The 27,612-nt window shown below is 50.1% G+C and overlaps 2 protein-coding genes across 10 annotated transcripts; one reads left to right on the forward strand and one right to left on the reverse strand.

The window, feature by feature from the left end:
• SRRM2 (serine/arginine repetitive matrix 2) lies at nt 1-18,519 on the forward strand. Of its 9 annotated transcripts, none has more exons than XM_081089236.1 (16): nt 39-246; nt 781-905; nt 3,462-3,739; nt 4,602-4,709; nt 4,884-5,048; nt 5,246-5,323; nt 5,806-5,868; nt 5,971-6,003; nt 6,202-6,252; nt 6,658-6,750; nt 7,422-7,617; nt 8,809-15,404; nt 16,139-16,426; nt 17,512-17,625; nt 17,751-17,867; nt 17,963-18,519. In XM_081089236.1, exons 3-16 carry the CDS (start codon nt 3,498-3,500, stop codon nt 17,970-17,972), a joined length of 8,154 nt encoding a protein of 2,717 aa, XP_080945362.1. In that variant the 5' UTR covers nt 39-246; nt 781-905; nt 3,462-3,497; the 3' UTR covers nt 17,973-18,519. The 9 variants fall into 9 exon arrangements, 8 of the variants coding, with proteins under 8 accessions (XP_080945359.1, XP_080945363.1, XP_080945365.1 ...); XM_081089234.1 differs by having other exon boundaries at nt 51-238; XM_081089233.1 differs by lacking the exon at nt 781-905 and having other exon boundaries at nt 1-238.
• ELOB (elongin B) lies at nt 18,520-27,126 on the reverse strand. Its single transcript, XM_081089319.1, has 4 exons — nt 27,061-27,126; nt 26,813-26,947; nt 25,552-25,657; nt 18,520-19,190 (listed from the first exon to the last, which is right to left on the reverse strand). Exons 1-4 carry the CDS (start codon nt 27,061-27,063, stop codon nt 19,078-19,080), a joined length of 357 nt encoding a protein of 118 aa, XP_080945445.1. The 5' UTR covers nt 27,064-27,126; the 3' UTR covers nt 18,520-19,077.
• Between the last annotated feature and the right edge of the window lie 486 nt (nt 27,127-27,612).

A 27,612-nucleotide genomic window follows, 5' to 3' on the forward strand; every position in this document is an offset into this window, starting at 1 on the left:
GACGCCCGCGGCTGCGTGCTGACGCACTTAGTCGTGCTGACGTGCAGCGCGGCCCAGGCGGGGTGCGAGTGGCGCAGTCGGAGCCCGCTGCGGCCCTTGAGGAAGCGAGGAGGCGTCAGTGTCGACTGAGGCGGGTGAACCGGCGAGGCGGCGGCTTCAAGCCCCTAGGGACTAAGGAGCTCGAGCAGCAGTAGCACCTCTTCCCCTAGGAAGCAGCGGGCGGCGGCGGCGGCGGCGGGTGAGAGGGTGAGGGAGCGCGCGAGCCGGGTGGGGGAGGGGCGGCGGCCCCGGCTCGAGGCCAAAGCGCGCGGAGAACGGTCTAGGCCGCCGCGCGCACGCGCGCTCGCCTCCCCTAGCTCGCGCGGACGCCCTCGCTCGCCTGCCTCCCCTCCCCCTTCCCGCGGTTTCTGTCGCGCGCGGGTTTTCACCCTATTTCCCCTCCCCCATGGCAACGGCGCGCGCCGCCGATTGCATTCAAGCGCGTGCGCGCGCTCGGCGAGAAGGGGGGAGCGCGCGAGCGCGCGGCTCGGCTGATCGTCTCCCCCACGCGTGCGGCCGAGGAGGTTCCTTGTGTAGCTGCCCTTTCTTGGCGGGGAGGCGGCGGCGGCGGCGACCAGGGCCTGCCCTGGGATCATTTCCCCGCTCCACTCGGGCTTTCCCATCCTTCCTGGGCCTGTGGTCGGCTAGGAGCCTCCCAGACTTTGGGGCGCCACGCAGCCCCCTCTCCTCCCCCCCGCCCCCCCCATCTCTCAAGTCCGAAAATAAGCCTTGGCTTCTCAGTCAGTGCAGAGAAAGCCTTGAACTACAAGCCGCGGAGGTTTAGATCGTTCGGACTCCTTACTGTTCGCCCTGAAAGTATTAGGAAGAGAAAAGGCCCAAACCTTTAAAAAAAATACTCAACCTGGGTATGTAAAGGCAGACCATGTGCTTTTATAAAATTTAGGTGTTTTTTCATCGTCTCCCCAAAAGTTGTGTTAAAGTTAGGGAGGAGGCTGGCTGTTGGAGGAAGAAAACGCTGGACTCTTCCAGGCATTATTTGGCACACAACGCTTCTGAGCCTTGGTCTCCAGTCACGCTTATCTTAAGATACCTTTTGGATCAAGAATTCGAAGAGAGTCTGTTTCGCCTTCCATCTTCAGTGTGTAGGCTTAGGTCTCGGAGCTAATATTTTAGGCTTTCTGGGTTTCATAGTGACAACTCAGCTATACAGTGCCCCAGTGCCGTGCTTGCTTTGCTTACATATGTCCATATTCCTTGACGTTCCCCCTTCCATCCTGTTTGTGCCTTTCGTTTCTTGGATACCTTAATATTGGATTTCAGGACTGCCTTTTATCTCATTAGTTAAGCATCGTGATAATTTCCCAATAGAGAAAATTCTCTTTTGCATTCCTTTGCAGCTTTTATTTTCTGCCTTTAGCTTGGGTAACTTTTGCATTTATAATCCTTCAAAAGTCCATGCACCCCAGTTTAAGAATCCCTGTTTTATAAAGTCATCCGGTTTTGGTGATGTGTGCGTTAATGTGCCCCTGGTCGGTCCTTCCTTTTAATGTTTTGGATGCTGTGGTTTGTTTTTTTTTTTCTTTTCCTTTTTTTGGCTCATTCTCTACAAGTTCTCCAGTTCGTTGTGACTTAATACCCTTTGCTTAGCAGCTACTGGTTTAATCTCCCTAGGGAGTGGGAGGATTATTGTGTGAGGTGGTATGGAAGTGTGGGTGAATGGTTAAACTGAAGAATTAATTGCAGGTCAGAAGCTTTCTGCAAGGGAAAAATTAGGTGGGGTGTAGAGAGGCAAAGAAGGACCTAGGTTTAGAGTGGGGGGGATTGGTATTGGAAAAAGGGAAAGTGAGGTTTGGAAGGTAGAGGAACTGATTTCTTGTGCTATAGTTTTTCATTTCTTTGTCATCATCACTTGCCTTTCCTAGACTTAGCCTCATCTGTCATTCCCTTTACCTGGTATGGTTACCTTTTTTGTTTTCAATTTCTTCTTGAGTCTACTACTGAGATGGGCAGGGACCCAGCCTTAGAATTGGGGGGGGGGGGGGGAAGGGGGTTCCCAAGCTGTTCTAGAGTTTGGGCTATCTCCCTTCCATTCAACATCTCGCCATACCTCTCTCTCTTTTTTTTTTTAATTGCTTTAATACATTTTCCCAGGCATTTGTATGATACTTCTTTATTCTGGGATTTTAAAAAACATAGCCTTCCCTTTTATTTAATTCAGTCTCTTTTCCCTCTTTCACCAATCTATCCACTTTGTTCCTTGGGTAGTTTTCCTAACACATTTATGTTTTGTGAAATTATCTTGGCCAGGATAAGTTGGAGAAAGAAATAGAGTATATGTAATATGAGAAAGGAATAGACTATGTGTAGCCAAGAAATCTAACAAGAAAAACCGGGGCTTGAGGGCTCGTTAGAGTCATGTTGAGGTTGGGACTAGTTGAGAGGATAGGACCTGGTGGGAGGCGTGGGATAGCAATGTGAGAGGGATAAGGCAGGGCTGGAAGAGAAAAACTAGGAAGTGAGATATAGGAGACTGGTAGGGAAAGCCGGCAGTTTGACATAGTGATAGTGAACTATAAAGGGGTTGTTTTTCATTATAAGACAGAGAATAGAGAAAGTATGGGAACAGTTGAAACAGGAGGCTGGTTTGATGTATTTAGAGCATTGAACTGGAAACAGGTAATATTTAACAGGTGTTAGGGAGACTTGGATGAGCTGCAAATCGTGAGAAATCCTATAGCAAGGAAATTGAGGGAATAAGGTATCGGGGTATTTAAGAGGAGGTATAAATATTTGGGATCAAGGAAATGGCCCCTGGGAAGTAAAGTATGAAGATTGTTTCCAAGGTTTATGGGTTTCTGACATGCATGTTGGCCTTTAGTCTGGGTTTGAGGCTGCACAGGATACTTTTGATTTCTCTTAATCAGTTGGTCTACCTGTTTAGATATCTAGGGGCTGCTTAGTCCATTTTGTATTCATAACAAGGTAGTCTGAAATCCTTAGGTCAGTTCTTGGAAGTCTTTGAACTTGAGCTGTAGGCCCTTTGAGTGTTTGCTGTGCCAGTTTGGAGGCCTCCGTCAGTAACCAGAGGTTAGGAGTTAGAGTAGCTGGTGGAGACACCATTTGTGTGTATTGGGGCCAAAAGAGAATAAAGGGACAGTATGGAGATATTTGAAAGGATCTTTGTTTGCTTAGGGTAGAAAAAAGAAGAAATCTAGGTGCAAGTAGGAATGGCTCTTGCACCTTGAAGGAAAATGCTGTAAGAGCTGGGCTATGAGTTGGTGGAAAGAAAGCATTGTGGGAAGGAAGGTTTTGTTAGGAGACTAGGAAGATTATGCAGCTAAAGGTTGTTTAGTGTGTATGTACATGTTGTAATAGGGATGAAGGAGAGCAGGGATTTGGGTGGTGGTAAGTGGTTAGCTTGGGGCCAGGGGCCTGACCCGTGTTTCCCCGCTCCCCCTCAGGAGCGGTGGTGCCCCACTCCCCCCGGGCACGGGGCCATGTACAACGGGATCGGGCTGCCGACGCCCCGGGGCAGCGGCACCAACGGCTACGTCCAGCGCAACCTGTCCCTGGTTCGGGGCCGTCGGGGTGAGCGGCCTGACTACAAGGGAGAGGAGGAACTGCGGCGCCTGGAGGCTGCCCTGGTGAAGCGGCCTAATCCTGACATCCTGGACCACGAGCGCAAGCGGCGAGTGGAGCTGCGATGCCTCGAGCTGGAGGAGATGATGGAAGAGCAGGGGTGAGGGGAGGGCTGGGGAGAGCCAAGCACTGAATGAGTACAGAGCTGGGGGAGTTAGGTGGGGTGTAGGTAGCTTACGAGTTGTTGAAAGAGGCCTGGAGGGGAGTTGTAGGAGGGGTGGAGGTAGCACCTTGAAAGGAGTTAAGGGACAGTTCAGAGTGGGAGATGAGGAAACTGCCTGGGACATCTAAGGGAGCCCGATTTAGACAGAGGCACATGGGGAAAGGGGGCCATTGAGGGGGGGGGAAATGTGCTTTAAGGGAGAGGTGGGAATGCAGAAAACAGGCAAGAGAAGATCTAGATAAGTTGACCAGTGTTGTTATTGATAGAGAAGAGGAAGATAAATGTATTTAAGGATTTAGGCCTTGGAAAGTAGCAAAGACAGGAAAACAGGAACTAGAATACCTGGCTGGATAAGAGAGGATCATGGGTTGGATAAGAAGTGAAATTTTGGGAAAGGAGCACATTCAGGGAGAAAACCTTTTAGAGCAGTGGTTTTCAAACGTCAGCAGTGGCGCCCCTTTTATACAATCACCTTATTTTGTAATCCTAGGAAATGAAAGACCTGTTCTTGTTGAGGTTGGGGAGGAGCACCTGAAACTCTGCCTGTTTAACTTTATTCTCTTGGCCTGAGTGTAGCATGTTTAAAATCCACTGTTCTAGAGGGTATAGTAAGTGGAAGGAAGATGACAGAGAGCAGATCAGAAGGACTTAAGAAAAGGGTGCTTTGGGTGACAGTGAGTGAAAAGTTCTATGTGTGCATGGAGAGGGAAGGGACCCTGTTGGGAATGAGGAAATTGTAAACCTGGGACTGGGGAAAGTGTCTAAGCAAGCTTTAACCCTGAAGGGATTTGTTCTCCAGGTACGAGGAACAGCAAATTCAGGAAAAAGTGGCGACCTTTCGACTCATGTTGCTGGAGAAGGATGTGAACCCTGGGGGCAAGGAGGAGACCCCAGGGCAGAGACCAGCGTGAGTGTTTAATTCTCCTTTGATTTCCTCTGGACTATATACTGCTCCTTCTGTCCTCTCTTCTTACGTTGTACTTTCTGTTTTGTCTTCCTTTTCCTAATCCTGTTTGGCTCCTGCCTGTAATTCTGTAAAAATGATTGTGTCCTTCACACCTTTGCTGTTTTTTCCCTATAGGGTAACTGAGACTCACCAGTTGGCAGAATTGAATGAGAAAAAGAATGAACGACTTCGTGCTGCCTTTGGCATCAGTGATTCCTATGTGGATGGGAGCTCTTTTGATCCTCAGCGTCGTGCTCGAGAAGCCAAACAACCAGTTCCCGAGCCTCCTAAACCTTACAGGTACATAAGTCCAAGAAACCAGTGTCAGCTTCTCTCCCTAATTCTAAGTGCTCTGCTTGCTTTATTTATTTATGTATGTATGTATGTATGTATGTAGACTGTTTCTTCCCAAACTCTTTGGATTTTGTTCTTTTGAAGTTGAAATATCTTGAGAAAATTTGTCTTAACACCCATCCTTCCTTTTCGTTTCCCCCCAGCCTTGTTCGGGAGTCCAGTAGTTCTCGTTCACCAACCCCAAAGCAAAAGAAGAAGAAAAAGAAGAAAGATAGAGGACGGTAAGTTAGTTGGAAAGTTGCTGTAGTAAGCAAGAGGATTAGTTCTGTCATGCTTGCATTTTTTTTCTCCCCAATCAACCTGTATATGTGTACCTCTCTCTGTCTATAGAGAATTCTTGCTTCTAGAAAGCAGGAGAGAGTTATCTCAGGGAAGAGGGAGTTACCATTCAGATTTCAGCTGGGAGAAGGAATGTATATGCTTCTTTAGTGGAAAGGGTTGATTCTGTAGCTTTATCAATTAAGAACTGGCCAACAGCATTTTGGATTTCTGAGATTTTCACTTTGATGTTTGTTGATATAAGGAGGAGGTACTTACGCTTTTCATTTTAATAAGTCCTGGGCTTAGGTCTGGGACATTAATGCTGTTGGAGTTGTTCGGTGCTTTAGAAGCCTTTAGTGGCGGGGAGGGTGGGGGGTGTTATAAGTGGGAGAGCTAGGGAAGGAGCCAAGCAGAATGACCTTGTTTCTGAACTCATCTTTAGCAGGTCAGAGAGCAGCTCTCCTCGACGAGAGAGGAAGAAGAGCTCTAAGAAGAAGAAGCACAGGTATGAGGTGGGAGTACATGGAATGATTTGAGAGGCTTAATGAGTCCAGTTATAGTTATTGGTTTATGTTTTATCCCCCCACCCCAACCCTCCCCCCAACAGGTCAGAGTCTGAATCCAAGAAGCGGAAGCACAGGTAAGAGCTCTTTGGGGCATAGGGAACATAGTGGCATACAGAGCAGTGAGCCATTGCTTGATGGCCTTGCTTGCTTTCTATGGGGCTTTTTTCTTGAAATAAAGCTCAATTCCTTGATTTTTCAATAACTCCCTAATTCTTTTCATTTCATTTTTTAAATGTGATTATTACTTTTAATAATTTTAATTTAATTTCTAGGTCTCCCACTCCAAAGAGCAAACGTAAATCTAAGGACAAGAAGCGGAAGCGGTGAGTGAATTGGAGGAGGATTTGCTTAGCAAGTAGATGAATGCCGCCTAAGGGGTTAGGGTAGAATATGTCATGTACCTGACTGATAAAGGGTTGAGGGATGGCCCTAGCCGCCTTGGCTCAGTGGATAGAGAGTCGGCCTGCAGACTGAGGGGTCCCAGGTTCGATTCCGGCCAAGGGCACATGCCTGGGTTGCGGGCTCAATCTCCAGTGGGTGTGTGCAGGAGGCAGGCAATCAATGATTCTCTCTCATCATTGATGTTTCTATCTCTCTCTCCTTCTCCCTTCCTCTCTGAAACCAATAAAGAAATATATTTAAAAAAAAGAAAAGGGTTGAGGGAGGAATGAGGGGAAACCAATACAGGTGTGACAGTACCTGAGTTCTGGGTGGTGGTCTTCCTTCAGGTCTCGAAGTACAACACCAGCCCCCAAGAGCCGCCGGGCCCACCGTTCAACTTCTGCTGACTCTGCCTCCTCTTCTGATACTTCCCGCAGTCGGTAAGGGGTGGTCCAGGAGGAAGGGAGGGAGAGGGACTTGTGGGTTAATTAATTTAATATTTATTGAGCGCCCACGGTGTGCTAGGCGCTGCACAGACCATTCGGAAGACACGGTCCCTGCCCTCTAGGAGCTGACAGGCTAAAGCAACAGGATGGACAGACATATACATTTCCCCTTCTCTTTTTTTTTTTTTTTTTTTTTTGATTTATATTTGTTTTGTTTATTTTGTTATTTTTTTGTTTTGTTCTGATGTATATGGACTGCCAGAATAGGGGGGGTGGTGGTTTGTTCGTGGTGTCTGGGGGAGGAAGGAATCCTTGCCCTGGCTTCCTTAATCGGGGAAGGCTTCCTGAAGGAGGTGGGCTCAGAGGTGAGTTGTGAATGAAGTGGGTAGGGAATGGCTGGGTGGAGGGTTTTGGGAGGTTTGTGGGAGGTGAACAAAGGGGTAGAGGGAGAACATTTTTTGGGATCGTGTTGGGAAGAGGAGGACCAACAAAGTGAATTGGACTTGAACTTCAGTGAGTGATTTGAATCTTATGATTAAGAGAAGGTTTACTTGGAAGAGGGTTGTGTACAGTCGGGAAAGGTGGATGGGAGCTGGGGAGGGGGTTTTCTGTACTCCCCTGAACTGATTTTCTTTCTCTCCCCAATCCTCAATTACCTCCCTCAGGTCTCGAAGTGCTGCAACAAAAACCCATACAACTGCCTTGACAGGGCAAAGTCTTTCCCCTGCTTCAGGGCGTAGAGGGGAGGGAGATGCACCTTCCAGAGAACCAGGTACCAACAACACAGGGCATCCAAGCAGCCCAGAACCCTCTACAAAACAGCCTAGTAGCCCTTATGAAGACAAAGACAAGAAGGAGGAGGTATGTGCATGAGTTAATGGATGTTTGTGGGGTTATAAGGATATGGACTTAGGATAGGTGTTTGCATGAAGAAAAGTAAGAGCTTATTGAGATAAATGAATTTGGGGTTGTTTTTTTAAATATGTTTTTGAATTTAGAGAAAGGAAGGGAGAGAGAAAGAAACATAATGAAAGAGAGACATCAATTGGCTCTCTCTCCTGCATGCCCTCTTTTGGGGATTGAGCCTGTAACCCGGGCATGTGCCCTGACCAGGACCTCTTGGTTCATAGGTATAAGCTCAACCATTAAGCCACACTGGCTGGGTGAATTCAGTTGGTTTTTCTTTTTCCCCTGTATTTCTGTCTTGTTGTCAGGTTTTCTTTTATATTTGCAAATCCTTTAGAATTGTGGTTTTCAAACTTCACTTAATGTAGTTTTTGCATTATCATCCTGTTTATATATGTATATAGAACTCTAAAGTTTCTTCATACTTGGTATTACTACTTAGATTCCTCTAATATTTTCTCTCATTAAATGCTGGTTGTGGCTAACTAAAATGTTTGAACCCATTACTGGGTCGCTACCTGCAATCTGAAAACACTCTTCTGGAGTGTTTATTTTTCAGCACCTGTGCTTTTATACTTGCTATTCTAATGCAAGCCCTAATGTTTTCTTGCTTCAACTATTATATTTTAATTGCTGTTTTGCTAAATTCTTAGCTCTCCTCTCCATTTTCCATGTTCTCTGTCTTTTCCTGTGCTCCATCCCAGTGTTTTTTATTTATATAAGTCCTCAAATCTTTGCCTTTTTTCTTTTACTTAATAGTCATTTTTTAAGGATAAAGTCAGAGTCCACCACTTTAGTGAACTGCTTTATCTTTCCACTTAAAAATACTTTTCTCTATGTTTACAACATTTTATAATGGCTCTTTTCTGTAAAATGTACTGTGTTTGCATCCTGTCTCTATATTATATGACCCTTGAGGTCACAGACTATCCATATCTTCATGTTTCCCCCCAATGTTTTTTATGTTAAATAGCCTCTTGTTATTGAATAAATGTGATGGCTTGTCATGGGAAAAAGGACCAGTTTGGTATAATGGGGCATGCAGAAAAATTCCTTTGGAAAGGGTGTTGGAATCTTACGGGTGATAAGAAGTTTTAGTGCTTACATATCCCTATTCCTGCTTTTTTTCCTCCCCCTCACCCTTAGAAATCTACAGTTCGACCTAGCCCCTCTCCGGAAAGGAGCAGCACGGGCCCAGAACCATCTGCTCCCACTCTGCTCCTTGCTGAGCAACATGGCAGCTCCCCACAACCCATTGCAAAAACCCCCATAAGTCAGGAGCCAATGAACCCCCCATCTGAGGCTTCCCCAACCCGGGGTCGATTACCACCTAAGTCTCCTGAGAAACCTCCCCAATCATCTTCAGAGAGCTCCCCACCATCCCCTCAACCTACCAAAGTTTCTCGGCATGCCAGCTCTTCCCCTGAAAGTCCTAAACCCACACCAGCTCCAGGGTCCCACCGAGAGATTTCTTCTTCTCCCGCATCGAAGAGTCGCTCACATGGCAGAGGAAAGCGGGATAAGTCACATTCTCCTACTCCTCGTAGGATGGGGAGGTCCCCTAGCCCTACCACCACGAAGAGGGGGCGATCGCGGTCTCGAACCCCTACTAAGCGAGGTCATTCTCGATCCCGGTCCCCTCAGTGGCATAGGTCCCGGTCTGTACAGAGATGGGGGCGATCTAGAAGTCCCCAGCGACGTGGCCGATCTAGGTCTCCTCAGCGACCAGGCTGGTCCAGGAGCAGAAATACCCAGAGAAGAGGCAGATCTAGATCAGCAAGGCGAGGAAGGTCACACTCCAGATCCCCAGCTGCTAGGGGCAGATCTCGCTCTAGAACACCAGCCAGACGGGGCAGATCTCGCTCTAGAACACCCACGAGGCGTAGATCACGATCCAGAACACCAAACAGGCGTAGATCTCGGTCTAGAACACCAGCCAGGAGGGGCAGATCTCGGTCTAGAACACCGGCTAGGCGCAGATCTAGGACCCATTCAGTACGACGGAGGTCTCGTAGCAGGTCACCAGCCAGGAGAAGCGGCAGGTCTCGCTCTAGAACCCCAGCCAGGCGTGGCAGGTCTTCCTCTAGGACCCCAGCCAGGCGTGCCAGGTCTCGCTCTAGAACCTCAGCCAGGCGAGGAAAATCTCGGTCTAGGACACCAGCAAGACGAGGGAGATCTAGGTCTAGGACTCCAGCAAGACGAAGATCCCGTAGTAGAAGTCTAGTTAGACGGGGAAGATCTCATTCTAGAACACCACAAAGGAGAGGCAGGTCTGGCTCATCATCAGAGCGGAAGAATAAATCCAGAACATCACAGAGAAGGAGCAGGTCCAACTCAAGCCCAGAAATGAAAAAATTCCATGTTTCTTCAAGGCGGAGCAGGTCTCTCTCCTCTCCACGATCCAAAGCAAAATCTCGCTTGTCTTTGAGACGAAGCCTTTCTGGATCCTCTCCGTGTCCTAAACAAAAGTCTCAGACACCACCTAGGCGTAGCCGCTCTGGATCATCCCAATCTAAAGCTAAATCTCAAACACCACCACCAAGACGAAGTCATTCTGGTTCATCTCAACCTGAAGGGAAATCTGGAACACCACCAAGGCAAGGATCTGTAACAAGTCCTCAGGCAAATGAACAGTCTGCAACACCACAAAGACAGAGCTGTTCTGAAACATCACCTAACCCTGAGGTGAAGTCTAGGACCCCTTTGAGACAAAGCTGCTCTGTGTCCTCGCCTTCTGCAGTGAAATCGAGCACATCTCCAAGACGGAGCCGGTCTGGGTCGTCATCTCCACAACCCAAAGTAAAGGCAGTAAAATCACCAATCCAGAGCCGTTCTGGTTCATCTTCTCCAAGTCCTGGTAGGGTGACATCTAATACACCACCAAGGCAAGACAGATCAGAGTCTCCTCGCTCCAAGGGGGAATCTATATTGTTACAAAGACACAGCCGTTCTAGGTCCTCCTCACCAGATACCAAAGTGAAACCTGGAACACCACCAAGACAAAGTCACTCAGGGTCTACTTCACCAAGCCCCAAAGTACAGCCTCAAACTTCACCAGGCCACAATCTTTCTGGATCAAAGTCACCAGGTTCCCAAGAGATGTCTAAAGATTCATCAGCACAAAGTTGTTCTGGGTCTTTCTCACTCTGTTCAGGACTAAAGTCTAGCACACCACCAGGAGAGAGCTATTTTGGCACTTCATCTCTGCAGCAAGAAGGACAATCTCTCACTTCACTAGATTCTAGATCTGATACTTCAAGTCCAGAAAGGAGACAGAATCACTATGACACACTATCTCTGAAGAGCAAATCTCAAACACCGCCTAAGGGTGGTCAATCCAGGCCCTCTTCTCCTGTCACTGAGCCTGCACCCAGATCTCCAACAACACAAGATAGAAGCAAATTGTCGGTGAGCCCTAGGCTGAAATCTGGAATGTCTCCTGAACAGAACAGATCCCAGTCTGACTCTTCCCCATATCCTCCAGTGGACTGTAAATCTCTTCTGGGGCAGAGTAGATTGGAGCCTTCTCCTGAATCAAAAAAGCAAACAGACTTACTCCTTCAGGAGGATATTACTGCATCATCTATACTAAGTGACAAATTGAGTCCTCCTCCAGTACAGAATAGACCTGAGCCCTCACCAGTACTCAAAGATACACCTAGAACCTCTTCAAAGGAAAGAGGTGGTGTTGGGTCATCTCCAGATACAAAAGACCAAAGTAGTCCATCAGCTAAACCAAGCCAAGATGAGGAGTTAATGGAGGTAGCTGACAAATCTGAAGTGTCCTCAAACCAGGTCTTGTCCCATGTTTCTCCAGAACTCAAAGAAATGGCTGGAAGTAACTTTGAATCATCTTCTGAAAAAGAAGAAAGGACTGCTGTGTCTTTGAATCTTGACCAAGGCCAGTTGTTGCCGGCTTCTTTGGAAGCAGAACTCCCTGCAGTGGCATCAACTTGGAGTGGGCCACATTATTCTCCAGAACATAAAGAACTGTCTAACACCTCTCCCAGGGAGAATAACTATGAGTCACCTTTAGAATTTAGAAACTCAGGCCCTGTTGCAGAAATAAATACTGAATTTTCTGCTGAGGTTAAAGGTTTGAATGAACCTTTTCCTAGTCAGTTGCAGACAGATCCATCTCTAGACATGAAAGAACAATTGAGGTCCTCCAGACGCAGCAGTTCTGAGTTATCCCCAGATGCAGTGGGAAAAGCAGGAGTGTCCTCAAATCAGACTCTCTCTTCGCCAGTACTTGATGCTATACCTAGAACACCCTCAAGGGAAAGAAGTAGTTCTGCATCTTCTCCTGAACTGAAAGATGATTTACCCAGAACCCCCTCAAGGAGAAGCAGGTCTGGGTCTTCCCCAGGACTTAGAGATGGGTCTGGGACTCCCTCAAGGCACAGCTTGTCTGGATCCTCTCCTGGAATGAAAGACATACCCAGAACACCATCCAGGGGGAGAAGTGAATGTGATTCTTCTCCAGAAACAAAAGCTTTGCCTCAGACTCCTAGGCCAAGGAGTCGTTCTCCATCATCCCCAGAACTCAAGTGTATTACCCCCCAGAGAGAAAGAAGTGGGTCAGAATCATCAGTTGAACAAAAGACTTTGGGTAGGTCTCCTCTTGGGCAGAGAAGTCGATCTGGATCTTCTCAAGAACTTGATGAGAAACCCAGTGCATCCACTCAGGAAAGAAGTGATTCAGACTCTTCTCCAGATGCTAAAGTTAAAACACGAATGTCACTTAGACAAAGGAGTCGTTCTGGATCATCTCCAGAGGTTGATAGCAAATCCCGACCTTCTCCTCAGCTTAGTAGGTCTGGCTCATCCCCTGAAGTTAAAGATAAGCCAAGAGCAGCATCTAGGGCACAGAGTGGTTCTGATTCCTCTCCTGAACCCAAGGCTCCTGCCCCTCGGGCCCTTCCCAGACGAAGCAGATCAGGTTCATCAAGCAAAGGTAGAGGTCCTTCTCCTGAAGGAAGCAGCAGTTCCGAGTCTTCTCCAGAACACCCTCCCAAGTCCAGAATGGCTAGAAGAAGCTCTAGGTCATCACCACAGCCCAAGACTAAGTCTCGCACCCCACCTCGTCGTCGCAGCTCTCGATCATCAGAGAGGGCTAGGAAGACCAGACTCTCCCGTAGAAGTCGTTCTGCATCTTCCTCACCAGAGACACGTTCTAGAACTCCCCCACGACGCCGACGAAGTCCTTCAGTGTCCTCCCCAGAGCCAGCTGAAAAGTCAAGATCTTCACGCCGGCGGCGTTCAGCTTCATCCCCCCGCACTAAGACAACTTCAAGGAGAGGTCGTTCTCCTTCACCAAAGCCTCGTGGGCTCCAGAGGTCCCGTTCCCGGTCAAGGAGGGAGAAAACCAGAACAACCCGACGTCGAGATAGGTCTGGATCTTCTCAGTCAACCTCTCGAAGAAGACAGCGGAGCCGTTCAAGGTCTCGGGTTACTCGTAGGCGTAGAGGAGGCTCTGGTTACCACTCAAGGTCTCCTGCCCGGCAAGAGAGTTCACGAACCTCCTCTCGACGTCGAAGAGGTCGCTCTCGGACACCCCCAACCAGTCGGAAGCGTTCCCGCTCACGCACATCACCAGCCCCATGGAAGCGTTCCAGGTCTCCCACTCATCGGCGATCCAGGTCCAGAACACCCCTGGTCAGCCGACGTAGGTCCAGGTCACGTACTTCACCAGTCAGTCGGAGAAGATCAAGATCTAGGACATCAGTGACACGAAGAAGATCTCGCTCAAGAGCATCCCCAGTGAGTCGAAGGCGATCCAGGTCCAGAACACCACCAGTAACCCGCCGGCGTTCAAGATCCAGAACACCAGCTCGCCGGCGTTCCCGTTCTAGAACACCACCAGTGACTCGCAGAAGATCTAGATCTAGGACTCCACCAGTAATGAGGAGGCGATCCCGAAGCAGAACCTCTCCTATCACTCGCAGAAGATCCAGATCCAGAACATCACCAGTCACCCGCAGGAGATCTCGATCTCGCACCAGTCCAATAACTCGAAGGAGGTCCCGCTCTCGAACCTCTCCAGTGACACGCCGCAGATCTAGGTCTCGAACACCTCCAGCTATTCGACGTCGCTCTAGGTCTCGAACCCCACTTTTGCCACGCAAACGCTCTCGAAGTCGCTCATCACTTGTCCGCCGTCGTTCTAGATCTCGTACTCCACGAATGACTCGGGGCAAACGGTCCTTAACAAGATCTCCTCCAGCCATCCGTAGACGATCTGTATCTGGAAGTAGTTCCGATCGTTCACGTTCTGCTACTCCTCCTGCAACAAGGAATCATTCTGGTTCTCGGACACCTCCAGTGGCACTCAATAGCTCCAGAATGAGTTGCTTCAGTCGTCCTAGCATGTCACCAACTCCTCTTGACCGCTGTAGATCTCCTGGAATGCTTGAACCCCTTGGCAGCTCTAGAACACCCATGTCTGTCCTGCAGCAAGCTGGTGGCTCCATGATGGATGGTCCAGGTCCCCGAATTCCTGATCACCCTAGAACATCTGTGCCAGAAAATCATGCTCAGTCTAGAATTGCACTTGCCTTGACAGCCATCAGTCTTGGCACTGCTCGGCCGCCTCCATCCATGTCTGCTGCAGGCCTTGCTGCAAGAATGTCCCAGGTTCCTGCTCCAGTGCCTCTCATGAGTCTCAGAACAGCCCCAGCTGCCAGCCTTGCCAGTAGGATTCCTGCAGCCTCTGCAGCAGCCATGAACCTGGCCAGTGCCAGGACACCTGCCATACCAACAGCAGTGAACCTGGCTGACTCGAGAACACCAGCTGCAGCAGCAGCCATGAACTTGACCAGCCCCAGAACAGCAGTCACACCATCTGCTGTGAACCTCGCTGACCCGCGCACCCCTACAGCTCCAGCTGTGAACCTACCAGGAGCCAGAACCCCAGCGGCATTGGCAGCATTGAGTCTCTCAGGCTCTGGCACACCCCCAAACGCTGCAAACTATCCATCCAGCTCCAGAACACCCCAGGCACCAACCCCTGCAAACCTGGTGGGTCCTAGATCTACACATGCCACAGCTCCTGTGAATATTGCCAGCTCAAGAACCCCGCCATCCTTGGCCCCTGCAAGCCTCACCAGTGCTAGAATGGCTCCAGCTTTGTCTGGTGCAAACCTCACCAGCCCCAGGGTGCCCCTCTCTGCCTATGAGCGCATTAGTGGCAGAACCTCACCACCGCTCCTTGACCGAGCCAGGTCTAGAACCCCACCGGGAGGCCCAGGCTCCAGAACCCCACCAGCTGCCCCAAGCCAGTCTAGAATGACCTCTGAGCGGGTTCCCTCTCCAGTTTCTAGAATGGTTCAGGCTCCTCCCTCACAGTCTGTTCTCCCTCCAGCTCAGGATCGGCCTAGGTCCCCTGTGCCATCTGCTCTTTCTGACCAATCCCGATCTTTGCTTGCCTCAACGACCCCTGTAGCAGGATCTCAGTCCCTCTCTTCTGGGTCGGTGGCAAAGACCACATCCTCTGCTGGTGACCACAATGGCATGCTCTCTGTCCCTGCCCCTGGGGGGGCCCACCCTGAGGGGGGGGAACCACCTGCCTCTGCGGGGGCCCTGCAGCCAGCAAAGGAGCGGCGGAGTTCCTCCTCCTCCTCCTCATCTAGTTCCTCCTCGTCATCGTCGTCATCCTCCTCCTCCTCCTCCTCCTCTGGCTCCAGTTCTAGTGACTCGGAGGGCTCTAGCCTTCCCCTTCAACCCGAGGTGGCACTGAAGAGGTAAGGGGACTTGGCTTTTAGAACTTTTCCAAGGGGAAGGTTTTGTAAAGGATGGGTCGGGATGGGGAAGGGAATGCCCTATCCAGAGGGTTCCTGGCTTGTTTAGGTGTAAGCTGGGAATAGAGAGAATGTGGGGTGGGGGTGTTGGAGGGTGGAATGGGACAGAAAAATCTCCAAAGGTTAATTCTCTAGAGGATAATGATAAGTTTTCCATCTCTACAGAGGACAGAACTAGAGGAAATGGACTTAATTTTACAGCAGGAGGGATGGCAGTTAGACCTCAAGAGGAACTCCCTGGGCTGGAAGGATCTTCAGAGGTCATCCCATCCCTCTTCCTGCCTCCAGGCAGGACAGCTCCTCCCCCAGCCAGCGCACACACACACAGGAGCCTACCCAAGCTGGCTCTCCAAGGAAGGAGACCACCCAGCTTTGCACCCACACCTGAGCCCAGGGGCTGTATTCCTTCATCAGGGACATTCTTGACGTTTAACCTTGATCCCTTGTGCTGCAGACGCCCAGCCTATTGCTTATGTTGGCAGAGGTTGGGTCAGCTTGGGGCCACTGCTCTCCAGAGAATATGCTCACTGGGTCACTGGCTCTCTGGCTTTGGCTAGGAGAGTTCCCAGGACCTTTCTCAAGCCCCCCTCCCCCACTGCCCTTCCTCCCGGTCTTGGAAGGTAGGGTTGGGGTTGGGGCAGCTTGTCTCTCCTTGTGACATTGTACTCTTCCTACAGGGTCCCTACTCCTCCCCCAGCCCCAAAAGAGACTGAACGAGAGGGACGACCTCAGGAACCAACCCCAGCCAAGAGGAAGAGGCGTGATAGCAGCTCCAGTTCCAGCTCTTCCTCTTCCTCTTCCTCATCTTCCTCTTCTTCCTCTTCCTCCTCTTCTTCCTCCTCCTCCTCTTCCTCCTCCTCCTCCTCCTCTTCCTCTTCTACATCCTCTCCTTCCCCTGCTAAGCCTGACCCTCAGGCCTTGCCCAAACCTGCAAGTCCCAAGAAGCCACCCCCTGGCGAGCGGAGGTGAGTGCTACCTTGCTTGAGATGGTAGGGGAGGGATGTGACCCTGGAAGTGTGAGATCCCTGCTGGGTGTCTCATATGGACTCTGGTGTCTGGTTGTATGGGAGGAGTCAAAATCTCTTCTCCTCCCCACATAACTCTTGTGCCTTGTTCTGACAAGGGCTGCGCCATCCAAGTGGGTGCCCCAGCCAAAATTGGGGAGTCCTAGGTTCCTTCTCTTTGCCCCTGACATGCAGCCTGGTCCCTAGTCCCTGGTCCCAGGGATTCTAGCTTTTAAGTCTCCCCATTGCTATTGCCAGGGCTCTGGTCTGGCCACCGTCATCTTCTCCTGACTCTGTCCACAGCCTCTTCCCTGTCTCCCTGCCTCCACGCCATTCTCTTCCACTTGTAGCCAGAGGGATCTTTCTAAAACGCACATCTGGTTACTTCCCTCCACTCCACAAATCCTTCTGGGACGCCCTGTGGCCTGCAGGATAAAGCCCCATCTCTGCGGGAATGGCGTGTGAGGCTCTCCACCAACTGGCCTTGCCTGCCCTGTGTTCTCCTCTCCTGCCCGCCCCCACACATGCCCTCTGCTCCAGCCACTCCCAGCGCCTTGCAGTCTAAGGAGAACCCCATGCCTTTGGACATGCTGTTCCTTCTGCCTGGAATTCCCTTGTCCGCCTGGTGAACTCCTCGTTCTGCAAGACTCCGCTCAAACAGCACCTTCGAGAAGACTACCCCGCCCCTTCCCTTCATCTCCCTCCCCTGAGTCCCCAGATCTACCGATATCAGTCCCTGTGGGGCTGCTTCCCACACATGAGGCTGAGCGTGCCTCTTGGCCTTCCTTCACCACCAGACTGAGCCCCTCCAAGGGCAGGGACTGTCTGTACCTTTGTGTCCCCCACCGTCCCATCCCCATGCCCTGCCCACTGGGGCACTCGGTGGATGGTATGCGGGCGGATGGGTGAGTGAGCAGACAAAGGTGGGTCTGAGGCTGGCCCTGTGTGGTATGAGGTTTGGTGGTTAAGACCTGGGGGGTGGTCCTGAGTGCTGGCTGGTGGGTTTGGAAGAATGTGGCACTATGGGGACCTTCTCTGCTCTTTAGGTCCCGCAGCCCCCGGAAGCCAATAGACTCCCTCCGGGACTCCCGGTCCCTTAGCTATTCACCTGCCGAGCGCCAACACCCCTCGCCCCAGCCCTCACCACAGGACCAACAGAGGTAGGGCCACTAGTGTGTTCTTGCCAATAACCAGCCCGATTTGGTCAACATCTGCAAAACAGTTTTCAGGCTTAAAAGATGCAAGAGATTGGGGTGTGTATGTGATCTGATGTCGTGTGTTTCAGGAGCAGCAGCAGTGAGCATGGTTCCCGGAGAGGTCAGCGTGGGGACAGCCGCTCCCCAGGCCACAAGCGCAGGAGGGAGACACCTAGCCCCCGCCCAGTGCGGCACCGCTCCTCCAGGTGTGTTTCATTGTGCTCCAGGACTGAGCCTTTTCTTCCCTGAGAGCTCTGACTGCCTGAGACCTCTGCATTGATGGCATTCTTCTCTGTTGCAGGTCTCCATGAGTGTTTTCTTGGGGGAATCCCACCACACCCCAAGTTCTGGAGCCACAGGGAGTGCCCCCTTTTCTCCCCAACAGCTGTGTGTGTGTGGGGGTGCTTGTCCCCTCCGAACCCTGGCAGCATTTTGAGGGGGTTCCCTTCTTTCTCTACCCCCCTTTTTTTTCTTTGTTCCTGTGAAATGTTAATCTGTGAGTTTTTCTGGTTCACATGTTTTGGGGGGTTGGGGGTGGGTGGGAGTAAGAATGGGAGTTGCTGGAGGAGGAAATAGAGTTCAGGATTCCTTCAGTCTTGAGTCAAAAAGGGCCTGGGTGGCACTGTCCCCCCTTTACTCCTGAGTTCAGGGAAGAGGGGGAGGTGATGATTTGGGACTTGGGAACTTGTATGTTATGGAAAGGGGCAGGAGTTAAAATTAGTTGGCCCTTACTGCCCCCCAGTGAGATTGTGGCCCCTTCCCCCCAACTTTTCACATTTCTTAAAGGCATTTTGGTTTTTTAAAATCTGTACAGCAAGAGCAACTTTTTCTGTCAAATAAAAATGAGAAATGCAGGAATTGGGTCTACAGACTGTTTATTAGAGGGTGGAGAAGGGCAGGGAGAAGAGCTGCCCCTTCTAGTGACTGACTACAGGGTTCCACATAGACCGCTCTGAAGCCACATACTGGTTCTGGCTTACGCTTTTGCTTCTGGTCTCTGAGCAGGAAAGAGGTACCTGCCTGGAAGCCAGTGTGCAGAGGTGGAGGGGGAAGCAGCAAAGGGGACTATTGATTGGGAATGAACAAAGCCTCAAACCTTTTGCCCCTAGGCAGGAGCAGGCTGAAAAAAACTAGCCTGGGGCCCTGGGTTTCTCCCAGTTCCTCCCCATGGCCTTTCAGGGACAGGCTGGGCTGGGGATGGACTGATGAGCACAGAGAACCTGTGGTCCAGCAGGCCAGCCTGGCAAGCAAGAGGAGAGGCTGGAGAGGAGTCTCACAAGGAGTGAGCCCCACCCTGGTGAGGATGATGCCTGGAATCAGGAGAGGGTGTGCATAAAGAGGCAGCAACCAGGCAGACACCCAAATCTCTTTTATTGGGGGGATGGGGCACTGGGGAGGAGCGGGCCCCAGGCCCAATCACTGCACAGCTTGTTCATTGGCACTGCTTCCTGAGTCCTGTGGCTTCATCACGTCAGGCAGCTCTGGAGGGCTGGAGAAGGGCTCAATGCGCAGAGCTTCAAATGCATCATCTGAAGAAAATAGGGGGAGCTGGAGGAAATACCTCTAACTTCTGGGACCTCCAAGCAAACCCTCCCCCACCCACCCCCCAAAGTGAGTCTCCTCCACAGCCCTGACCTACCTACATCCAACTGTCCTATTGGAATGTCTCCCACCTCTACAGGACTAACTGACCCTGTTCTCCCCGAGCCTGGCCATCCTGGGGCCCATTTCCTTACCTTCTGATCTCATCTCCTTGTTTCCTTCACATCCCTTCTCTACCAAGCAGTGATTTAAAAAATCAAACCAGCCCTAGCTGGTTTGGCTCAGTGAAGAGAGTGTCAGCCCATGGACTGAAGGGTCCCAGGCTCAAATTTGTTCAAGGGCATATACCTTGGTTGCAGGCTCAATCCCCAGCCCTGGTCAGAGTATGTGCGGGAGGCAACCAATTGATGTGTCTCCCCCTCTCTCTTCCATTGTCTCTAAAAATCAATGAAAAAATATCCTCTGGAGAGGAAAAAAAAAAAACCAGACTATTTTATTCCTCCTCAAAATCTTCCAATAGCTTGTAACATAGTCTGAATAAAATGTCAAGTTCTTGCTATCATGTTTCTCCAATCTCTCTACTGTGTTTCCCATATCGAACTCTGCCTCAGAGCCTTTGCACTTACTGGTCCAAGCCTGCCATTCCATGACATTCAAACCAAACCACCTCAGAGAAGCCTTCCCCAGCCATCCCACATGAACCACCACTCTGCATCCCAATGCCCTGTGCATTGCCTTGGAACACTAAACTGGCCAAAATGGCTCTCTGTTCTTCAGAAACAGTGGCTTCCCTGTCAGCATAGAGCAAATGAACCCCATTTCACTTTTTCTTTCTCCTTTATTTATTGTTAATCCTCACTCTATTTTTCCATTGATTTTTGGGAGAGCAAAAGAGAGAGGGTAGCCAAACCGGTTTGGCTCAGTGGATAGAGCATCGGCCTGCGGACTGAGGGGTCCTGGGTTCGATTCTGGTCAAGGGCATGTACCTTGGTTGCGGGCACATCCCCAGTAGGGGGCGTGCAGGAGGCAGCTGATCGATCTCATGGATGTTTCTAACTATCCCTCTCCCTTTTTCTCTGTAAAAAAATCAATAAAATATATTTTAAAAAAATAAAAAGAGAGAGGGTAACATCGATGTGAGAGAAACACATTGGTTGGTTGCCTCTTGCACAAGCCCTGACCAGGGCCTGGGCCAGGGAAGAGCCTGCAACCGAGGTATGTGCCCTTGACCAGAATGGACCCTGGGACCCTTTGGTCCACAGGCCGACACTCTATTCGCTGAGCCAAACCGGCTCGGGCCCCATTTCACTTTTCTTCTTCACTTTCTTCCACCCAGAGACTTCCCTTTATCTGGCTCAGGGTTCTCAATCTATTAGGTACCCCCAGGGAAAGTTGGCCATATCTGGCAAAACTTTGAATTATCATAACTTGGGAGGTAGAGGTCTGCAGACCTTTTCCATTCCTTGGATAAAGTCTGGATGATGCCATTTAACACTTGAGTTGAACACTGTCACCTCCCTAACTGAAGCCAGTTTGTGGGTGAGAAGACAGACCAATGTCTTGTCCTTCTGCAAGCTGCACAAGGAAACAACTACCCACATTAGCAAATGACCTGAACTCCCCATGTACAGTTAACTTATCCTTAATATGGCACAAGTTTTTGGTCTGCAGAGATGCTGGGAGATTAAGTGATGTGCTGCTGAGAGAATGCCTGCCAGGGTGTCTAGCTCAGGCAAGGTCCTGGCAGCTTGCACCTGAACCATGTCTCCACTACATAACTGCTGGCAAGTCTGTGTCCACATCTCCAAAATATGGATGGCAATGCTTACCTCTCAGGGCTACCAAGAGGATGAGATAGGCCCTAGCCAGTGTTCTTAGTGGTTAGAGCGTCAGCCCAAGCACCAAAGGGTCTCTATCTCCCCACAACTCCCAATCCTCCCTTCCACTCTAAAAATCAATGGGGGGAGGGGAAATCCTTGGGTGAGGATTAACAAAACAAAAAAGACAGTAAAATGAAAATAAAACAGCACAGGGCCAGGTACTCAGTAGGTCCTCTCTCAGGTCCAAGATGGTGGTGGCATAGAAGGTCAAACTCGCCCCCTCCCATGAGCAAACTCCAAATAATAGAGCAATTCTTCATGCAAGACAGCTGAAAGTTGAATGAACAATTTCTGAACAACAAATGAGGAAGAGACAGAATAGGGAAGGTTGGGAAGTCACAAAGCCATCTAGCAGGTATGGAAACTGGACAAAGGAGCCAGTGAGCACCATTGTTTACATTCCCCTACACTTGATAGGGCTGGGGAGCTCTATCCAGGTGCTTTGGCCTACCTGCAAGATCACCATTGGGTGTTCCTGGCTACATTGCACAGTCTTTAGCCTCCCAACAGAAGGAACAAGCCAGAAATAAGGCATCACCACAAATACCTGGCCTCCCTGCTGGGAGCCACTCTAGCCCCTATAGCAGTGATGGCGAACCTATGACACACGTGTCAAGAGGTGATATGCAAACTCATTTTTTTGGTTGATTTTTCTTTGTTAAATGGCATTAAATACATAAAATATCCAAAATATAAATCTTTGTTTTACTATGGTTGCAAATATCAAAAAAATTCTATATGTGACACGGCACCAGAGTTAAGTTAGGGTTTTTCAAAATGCTGACACGCTGAGCTCAAAAGGTTCGCCATCACTGCCCTATAGGCTAGTGCTCCAACTAAGACTACATAAAGGTAACTTCTTCACCAGACCACTTTCTGTACAATAAACAAAAAAGAGCATATACAGAGAAAGGTGGGGAGCCCGGGACTTCAGGAATTCTACAAGGTTGGCATTGTTTCCCCAGAGTTGTTTATGTCCCCCTCCGCCTCCACCAGGGTAATCATGGGCTCTATCCAGGTGCTCTAGCCTACCTGCAAGGTCCCTGTAACATGTTCCCAGAAACATTGCCTCAGCCCATTTCAGCCCCCAACAAAAGAAGCACGGAAAATCAACAGGTCATTACTACATGCACCTGGCTGCCTAAACCCCCTGGAGCCATTCTGGCTCAGTGGGCAAGGCCTCTGGACGCCTCTTACTAGCCTGCCCAAACCACCCAGCACACACAGCCTACACAGGCCGCTTCTACCTCAGGCTACTTTTTCATGACTGGGAGAAAGCTATTTTGTTTAATTCATATAAACAAAGTCAAACGAAATGAAAAGACAGAAGAGTATCTCTTAAATGAATGAACATGAAAAATCCCCAGAAAAATACCTGAAGGAAACAGAAACAAGTAATTTTCCTGACAAAGAATTCAAATAATCCTAAGGATGCTCTCCAAACTTGGGAGTAGAAAAGAGGAACTTAGAACTTCAACAAAGTTAGCAAGTATAATAATCAAGCACACCTTTAGAATACATAACTGAAATGAAAAATATATTAGAGGGAGGCCCAGGCTACCCGGCCAGTGGCTTCCCTCTGCGGAGCCCCACAATCGATCGCCCGCAGAGGGAGCCCCAGGCCAGCCAAGCGATCGCACCCCATGCCTATCGCCTGCAGTGGGAGGCGACTTAACCGGTAAATTCTGCCAAGCATTCAAAGAATTAAACGTATCCTTAACCTATTTCAAAAGAGGAAGAAACACTTCCAAACTCATTCAGCATTACCCTGATACCAAAACCAGATGAAGACATTACCCCCCCCCCAAAAAATTATAGGTCAATATCTTTGATGGACATAGATGTAAAATTCTCAACAAAATATTAGCAAACCAGGATTAAACACCATGACCAAGTGGGTGATCCCAGGGATGCAAGGATGGTTGGACAACCATAAATCAATGTGATAGATCATATTAACAAAACATAAAAACCATTTGATCATCTCAATAGATGCAGAAAAGTATGACAAGTTAAACATCCTTTTATGACAAAAACAACGAAGTGAGTATAGAAAGAACATATTTCAACATACTATACGCTGTATGTTACAAACCCACAGGTAATTTCATACTCAATGGTGAAAGCTTTTCAAAACTAAATGGAGCCAGAGCTGACATGCAGAAGGAACGGCCTTGCATGTTTTATGCCTCAAATCTTTGGAATGTTAAGGCAAAATAACCTTTGGACTGAGCCCAAAGCAACACTGTGTCCTACAGAAATGTTTGAAATTAAAACAAGAAAGCAGTTATTTTACTGGACTGAAGACTATTGGACTAAAAATCACAAATACTGTTTAGAATTAACATTGCTAGCCCTGGCTGGTTTGGCTCAGTGGATAGGGTGTCAGCCTGCAGACTGAAGGGTTCCCAGGTTCGATTCTGGCATGGCTCAGTGGTTGAGCATCGACTTAGGAACCAGGAGATCACATTGAATTCCTGATTGTGGGTTCGATCCCCAGTAGGAGGGGGCATGCAGGAGGCAGCCAATCAATGATTCTCTTCATTGACCGTCTCTTCTTTTCTTCTCCTTCCTCCCTTCCTTCTTCCCTCCATCCCTCCCTCCCTCTCTGAAATCAATCAAAAACATTAAAACACACACACACACACACAAAGCTACGCCCAGACAGCGACCTCAGTGGTTGAGCGTCGACCACTGAACCAGAAGGTCATGGTTTGATTCCAGGTCAGGGCACATGCCTAGGTTGCAGGCTCGATCCCCAGTTAGGGTGCCACGCAGGAGGCAGCCAATCAGTGACTCTCATCATTGATGCTTCTATCTCTCCCTCTCCTGTCTTCTCTGAAATTAATAAATATATATATATATTAAGAAAAAGAAATAGAACTACGTCACTAAATAATTTTTGCACTGCAAAGATATGATCAGCAAAATGAAAAGACAACCGACTGAGAGAAGATATTTGCCAATAACACATCTGTAAGGAGTTAATATCCAAAATATATAAGGAACTCATACAACTTAACACCAAAAAAACAATCCAATTACATAAAATGGTCAGAGCCAGAACCGATTTGGCTCAGTGGATAAAGCATCGGCCTTCGGACTCAGGGTCCTGGGTTCGATTGGGTTCGATTTGGTTCAATTCCGGTCAAGGGCATGTACCTTGGTTGCGGGCACATCCCCAGTGGGGGGAGTGCAGGAGGCAGCTGATCGATGTTTCTCATCGATGTTTCTGGCTCTCTATCCCTCTCCCTTCCTCTGTAAAAAAATCAATAGAATATATTTAAAAAAAAAAAATGGTCAGAGGACCTGAACAGACATTTCTCCCAAGCGGACACACAGATGGCCAACAAACATGACACTCAACATCACTAATGATGCAAATTAAATCACAATGAACTATCACCTCACATCTGTCAGAATGCTATCATCAATAAATCAACAAGAAGTGCTGGTGAGTAAGTAGAGAAAAAAGAACCCTCATACACTGTTGGTGGGACTGTAAACTTAGTGTAGCCACTATGGAAAACAGTATGGAGATTCCTGAAAAAATTAAAAATAGAGCTACCATATGACCAAGTAATTCCACTTCTGGGTATTTATGTAAAGAAAACAAAAACACTAATTTGAAAAAATATATGCACCCCTTTGTTCATTGCAGCATTACTAGTAATAGCCAAGATATGGAAATAACCTAGATGTCCATCAATAGATGGATACAAAAGATGTGGACATACACACACACGATGGAATATTATTCAGCAATAAAAAAGAATGAAATTTTTCCATTTGCCATAACATGGATGGACCTAGAGCAATGATGGCGAACCTATGACACGTGTGTCAGAGGTGACACACAAACTCATTTTTTTGGTTGATTTTTGTTAAATGGCATTGAAATATATAAAATAAATATCAAAAATATACATCTTTGTTTTACTATGGTTGCAAATATCAAAAAATTTCTATATGTGACACGGCACCAGAGTTAAGTTAGGGTTTTTCAAAATGCTTGACACGCCGAGCTCAAACGGTTCGCCATCACTGGCCTAGAGGGTGTAACACTAAATGGAGTAAGTCAGACAGAGGAAAAACAAATACCTTATAATTTCACTCATGCGTGGAATCTAAAAAAAACCCAAAACAAATGAATAAATGAAACAAAACAGATGCATAAATAAGCTGATGGTTGCCAAAGGGGGAAGAAAAGTAAGGGGGATGGGAATTTTAAAAAAAAGTCCCCTGTAAATATAAACTGGTATCACGAATAGGGACCTTTGAATCCTTCATGAAATAGGCTCCAATTTCTACAAAGCATCTTGTTTGCGAGGTAACAAATACAGTCACAGGATATTGCCTGACGTTTGTGGGCTGGGAAAACATTGTCCTGGAAGAGTAATTGCAGGTTCCCCGATGACCCCCTTAACTCTGGCTGTCGGGCCCTGGCTGGCTTGGCTGCCCCTCTCACCTGCCCGGAAGGCCAGCCCCACAGTGGCTGGGGCCTGGGGCCTGGCTGTTTGACTGGTGAAGCCACACTCGCCCAGGGTCTTGCTGTCATCCAGAAGTTGGTCATCCTGAGGAGAGAGGCAGGCAGGGTTGCAGGAGGGGCCCCGGGAGGGTCAGGTCCCAAAGGCTCCTCTGGTCAAGAACTACAGAGGGCGTCAGAAGGGGTAGAGAGACAGCCCATCCTAGGGCCCAGGACCACCACAGCGTTGACCCAAGATCCCAGGGCCAGTCAAGTCCTTCCAAACTGGAACCTCCCAAGGTAGGGCTCTGGAATGTCTGTTCCCAAACTCCAGGTGAATCTAATTTTAAGAGCCCGTTAACTCAACCTGGCCACAGGCAGACATGGTTTGAATCCCAGCTCTGCCACCCCGGACCAAGTGAACTTTTTGATGTGACGTTTCCTTATCTGTCAAATGGGAACTGCTGGAATTCCCAGCAGGAGGTTTCAGAGTGAAGGCGCGCATCCAGCAGGGAAGCCCCGTAGGTATCAATCAGCCACTCACGTGAGCGACCTCATGCTTCCAAACTTCAATCAGGGGCTGACACACCCGATTCCCCAGTGAAACCCCAAACCACAAGCCATCCTTGCTAAATAACTCGTTGGTTGTAAGAGGGAAGGGGTGGGGGTGCGGGAGCTTTTATAACATCAGCAAGGCTGGGGAGTCATCCGTTTTGTGAAGCGCTGGCGGGACCGGATTCAACCGGACTCGTCCGAGCACCATGTCTTTGTGCGGAGTGTCGGGGTGGGGGGGGGGGGGTGTCAGTGTGGTTCTGATGGGCCTGCAGCGGGGTAAGGGTATCCGGAATCAAAGCCTGGCTCTGCCAACGACCTTGGGCTCTCAAGTGGCCACCTCGCCGAGCCTGTTTCCTTAACAACAGAGCAGGGACGTCCAGGGCCGGCGCGGCGCGGCGCGGGTGGGACCGTTTGCAGGGATCGGCTGCGAGGCCGGCCCCGGCGCTCAGCACGGGGCCGGGCGCGCGCCTTCCACACCCTCCTCCATCGCGACCTCAGGTGCGGCGAGCGCTCTCGCTGCTTCCTCTCCCCGAGTTCGAACACGGCCCCACGTGGGGGAGGTTCAGCCCGCGGCGTCCACTACTGTTTACATCAACGACGCCGCCTCCGGGCGCCTACGACCAGGCTCAGGGAGGCGGTTCCGGGCAGCGTCCGCCCGGGCCCCGGCCATCGCCAGGCCCCCGCCCTCCCGGAACCGGCGGGGCCGCACCTTGTACAGCCGCTGCTCGTCGGGCGGCCTCTTGAGAATGCCCTCAACGATGCGTTTCAGCTCGAACACGGTGCTCGACTCCTTGGCGTCCGTGAAGATGGTGGTCTTGTGGCGCCGGATCATAAGGAACACGTCCTGGGGGCAGCGGACCGGCATCACGGGGAGCCCGACCCCCCCGACCCCCGCGCGGCCCGCGGCCCCCGCCGCCCCCGGCCCCAGCCCAGCGCCCCTCCCCCACGCCCGCTCACCATCGTAGCAGCTGCCTCTCCCACTCGACGCGCCGGCGCGGCCGCGCTCCGCCCCCGTTCCCGGCGTCCCTCGCGCTGGCCCCCAGCGTGCCCCGCGCCCGGCGGCCCCGCCCCGCGGCTGCCATTTTAAGTGATCGGAAAAGCGGGTCCCTCAGACTGTACGGCCGGCCGCCATCTTGGCGCCGTGGCGCGGGACGTCTCCGGCCGGGGTGGCGGAGGTGGTGGGAGTCGGGCAGGGGTCGTACGCGGGAGGGACGTCGCCATCTTGGGAGTGGCAAAGTGAGGTCCGGGTCTGGATCAGGCAGCGGGAGGCCCGGACGCAGGGCCGGCCTTCTCTCGTTGCTATGGGAGACCAGCTTACGAGCGTGGCTACTCCCGCATCCAGGAAGAGTGAATGGATGATAGGCTTCTGGGTCGCTGGGGAGGCAGCATGAGCATCTCAGTGAGACCCGGGCTGCCGCGTGCAGGGGCCTGACGCATGATTCCAACGGCTCTCAGCGGCCATTGGAGGAGCTTTTCAATGCTGGCCCTCCAGCCGCCGTCTAGGAGGAC

Source organism: Myotis nattereri (genome assembly GCF_964212035.1).
Source record: "Myotis nattereri genome assembly, chromosome: 4".
In the NCBI taxonomy this organism is placed as follows: domain Eukaryota; kingdom Metazoa; phylum Chordata; class Mammalia; order Chiroptera; family Vespertilionidae; genus Myotis; species Myotis nattereri.

Excerpts from the sequence above, each read along its gene's own strand:
- ELOB (XM_081089319.1), bottom strand. Across the intron at positions 25,658-26,812 it reads ACGAGCAGCGGCTGTACAAG|GATGACCAACTTCTGGATGA; the intron begins GTGCGGCCCCGC and ends CTCTCTCCTCAG. Across the intron at positions 19,191-25,551 it reads GGGGCTGGCCTTCCGGGCAG|ATGATGCATTTGAAGCTCTG; the intron begins GTGAGAGGGGCA and ends TATTTTCTTCAG.
- SRRM2 (XM_081089233.1), top strand. The coding sequence starts at position 3,498 with ATGTACAACGGGATCGGGCTGCCGACGCCCCGGGGCAGCGGCACCAAC. Across the intron at positions 5,049-5,245 it reads GAGCCTCCTAAACCTTACAG|CCTTGTTCGGGAGTCCAGTA; the intron begins GTACATAAGTCC and ends GTTTCCCCCCAG. Across the intron at positions 7,618-8,808 it reads ACAAAGACAAGAAGGAGGAG|AAATCTACAGTTCGACCTAG; the intron begins GTATGTGCATGA and ends CCTCACCCTTAG.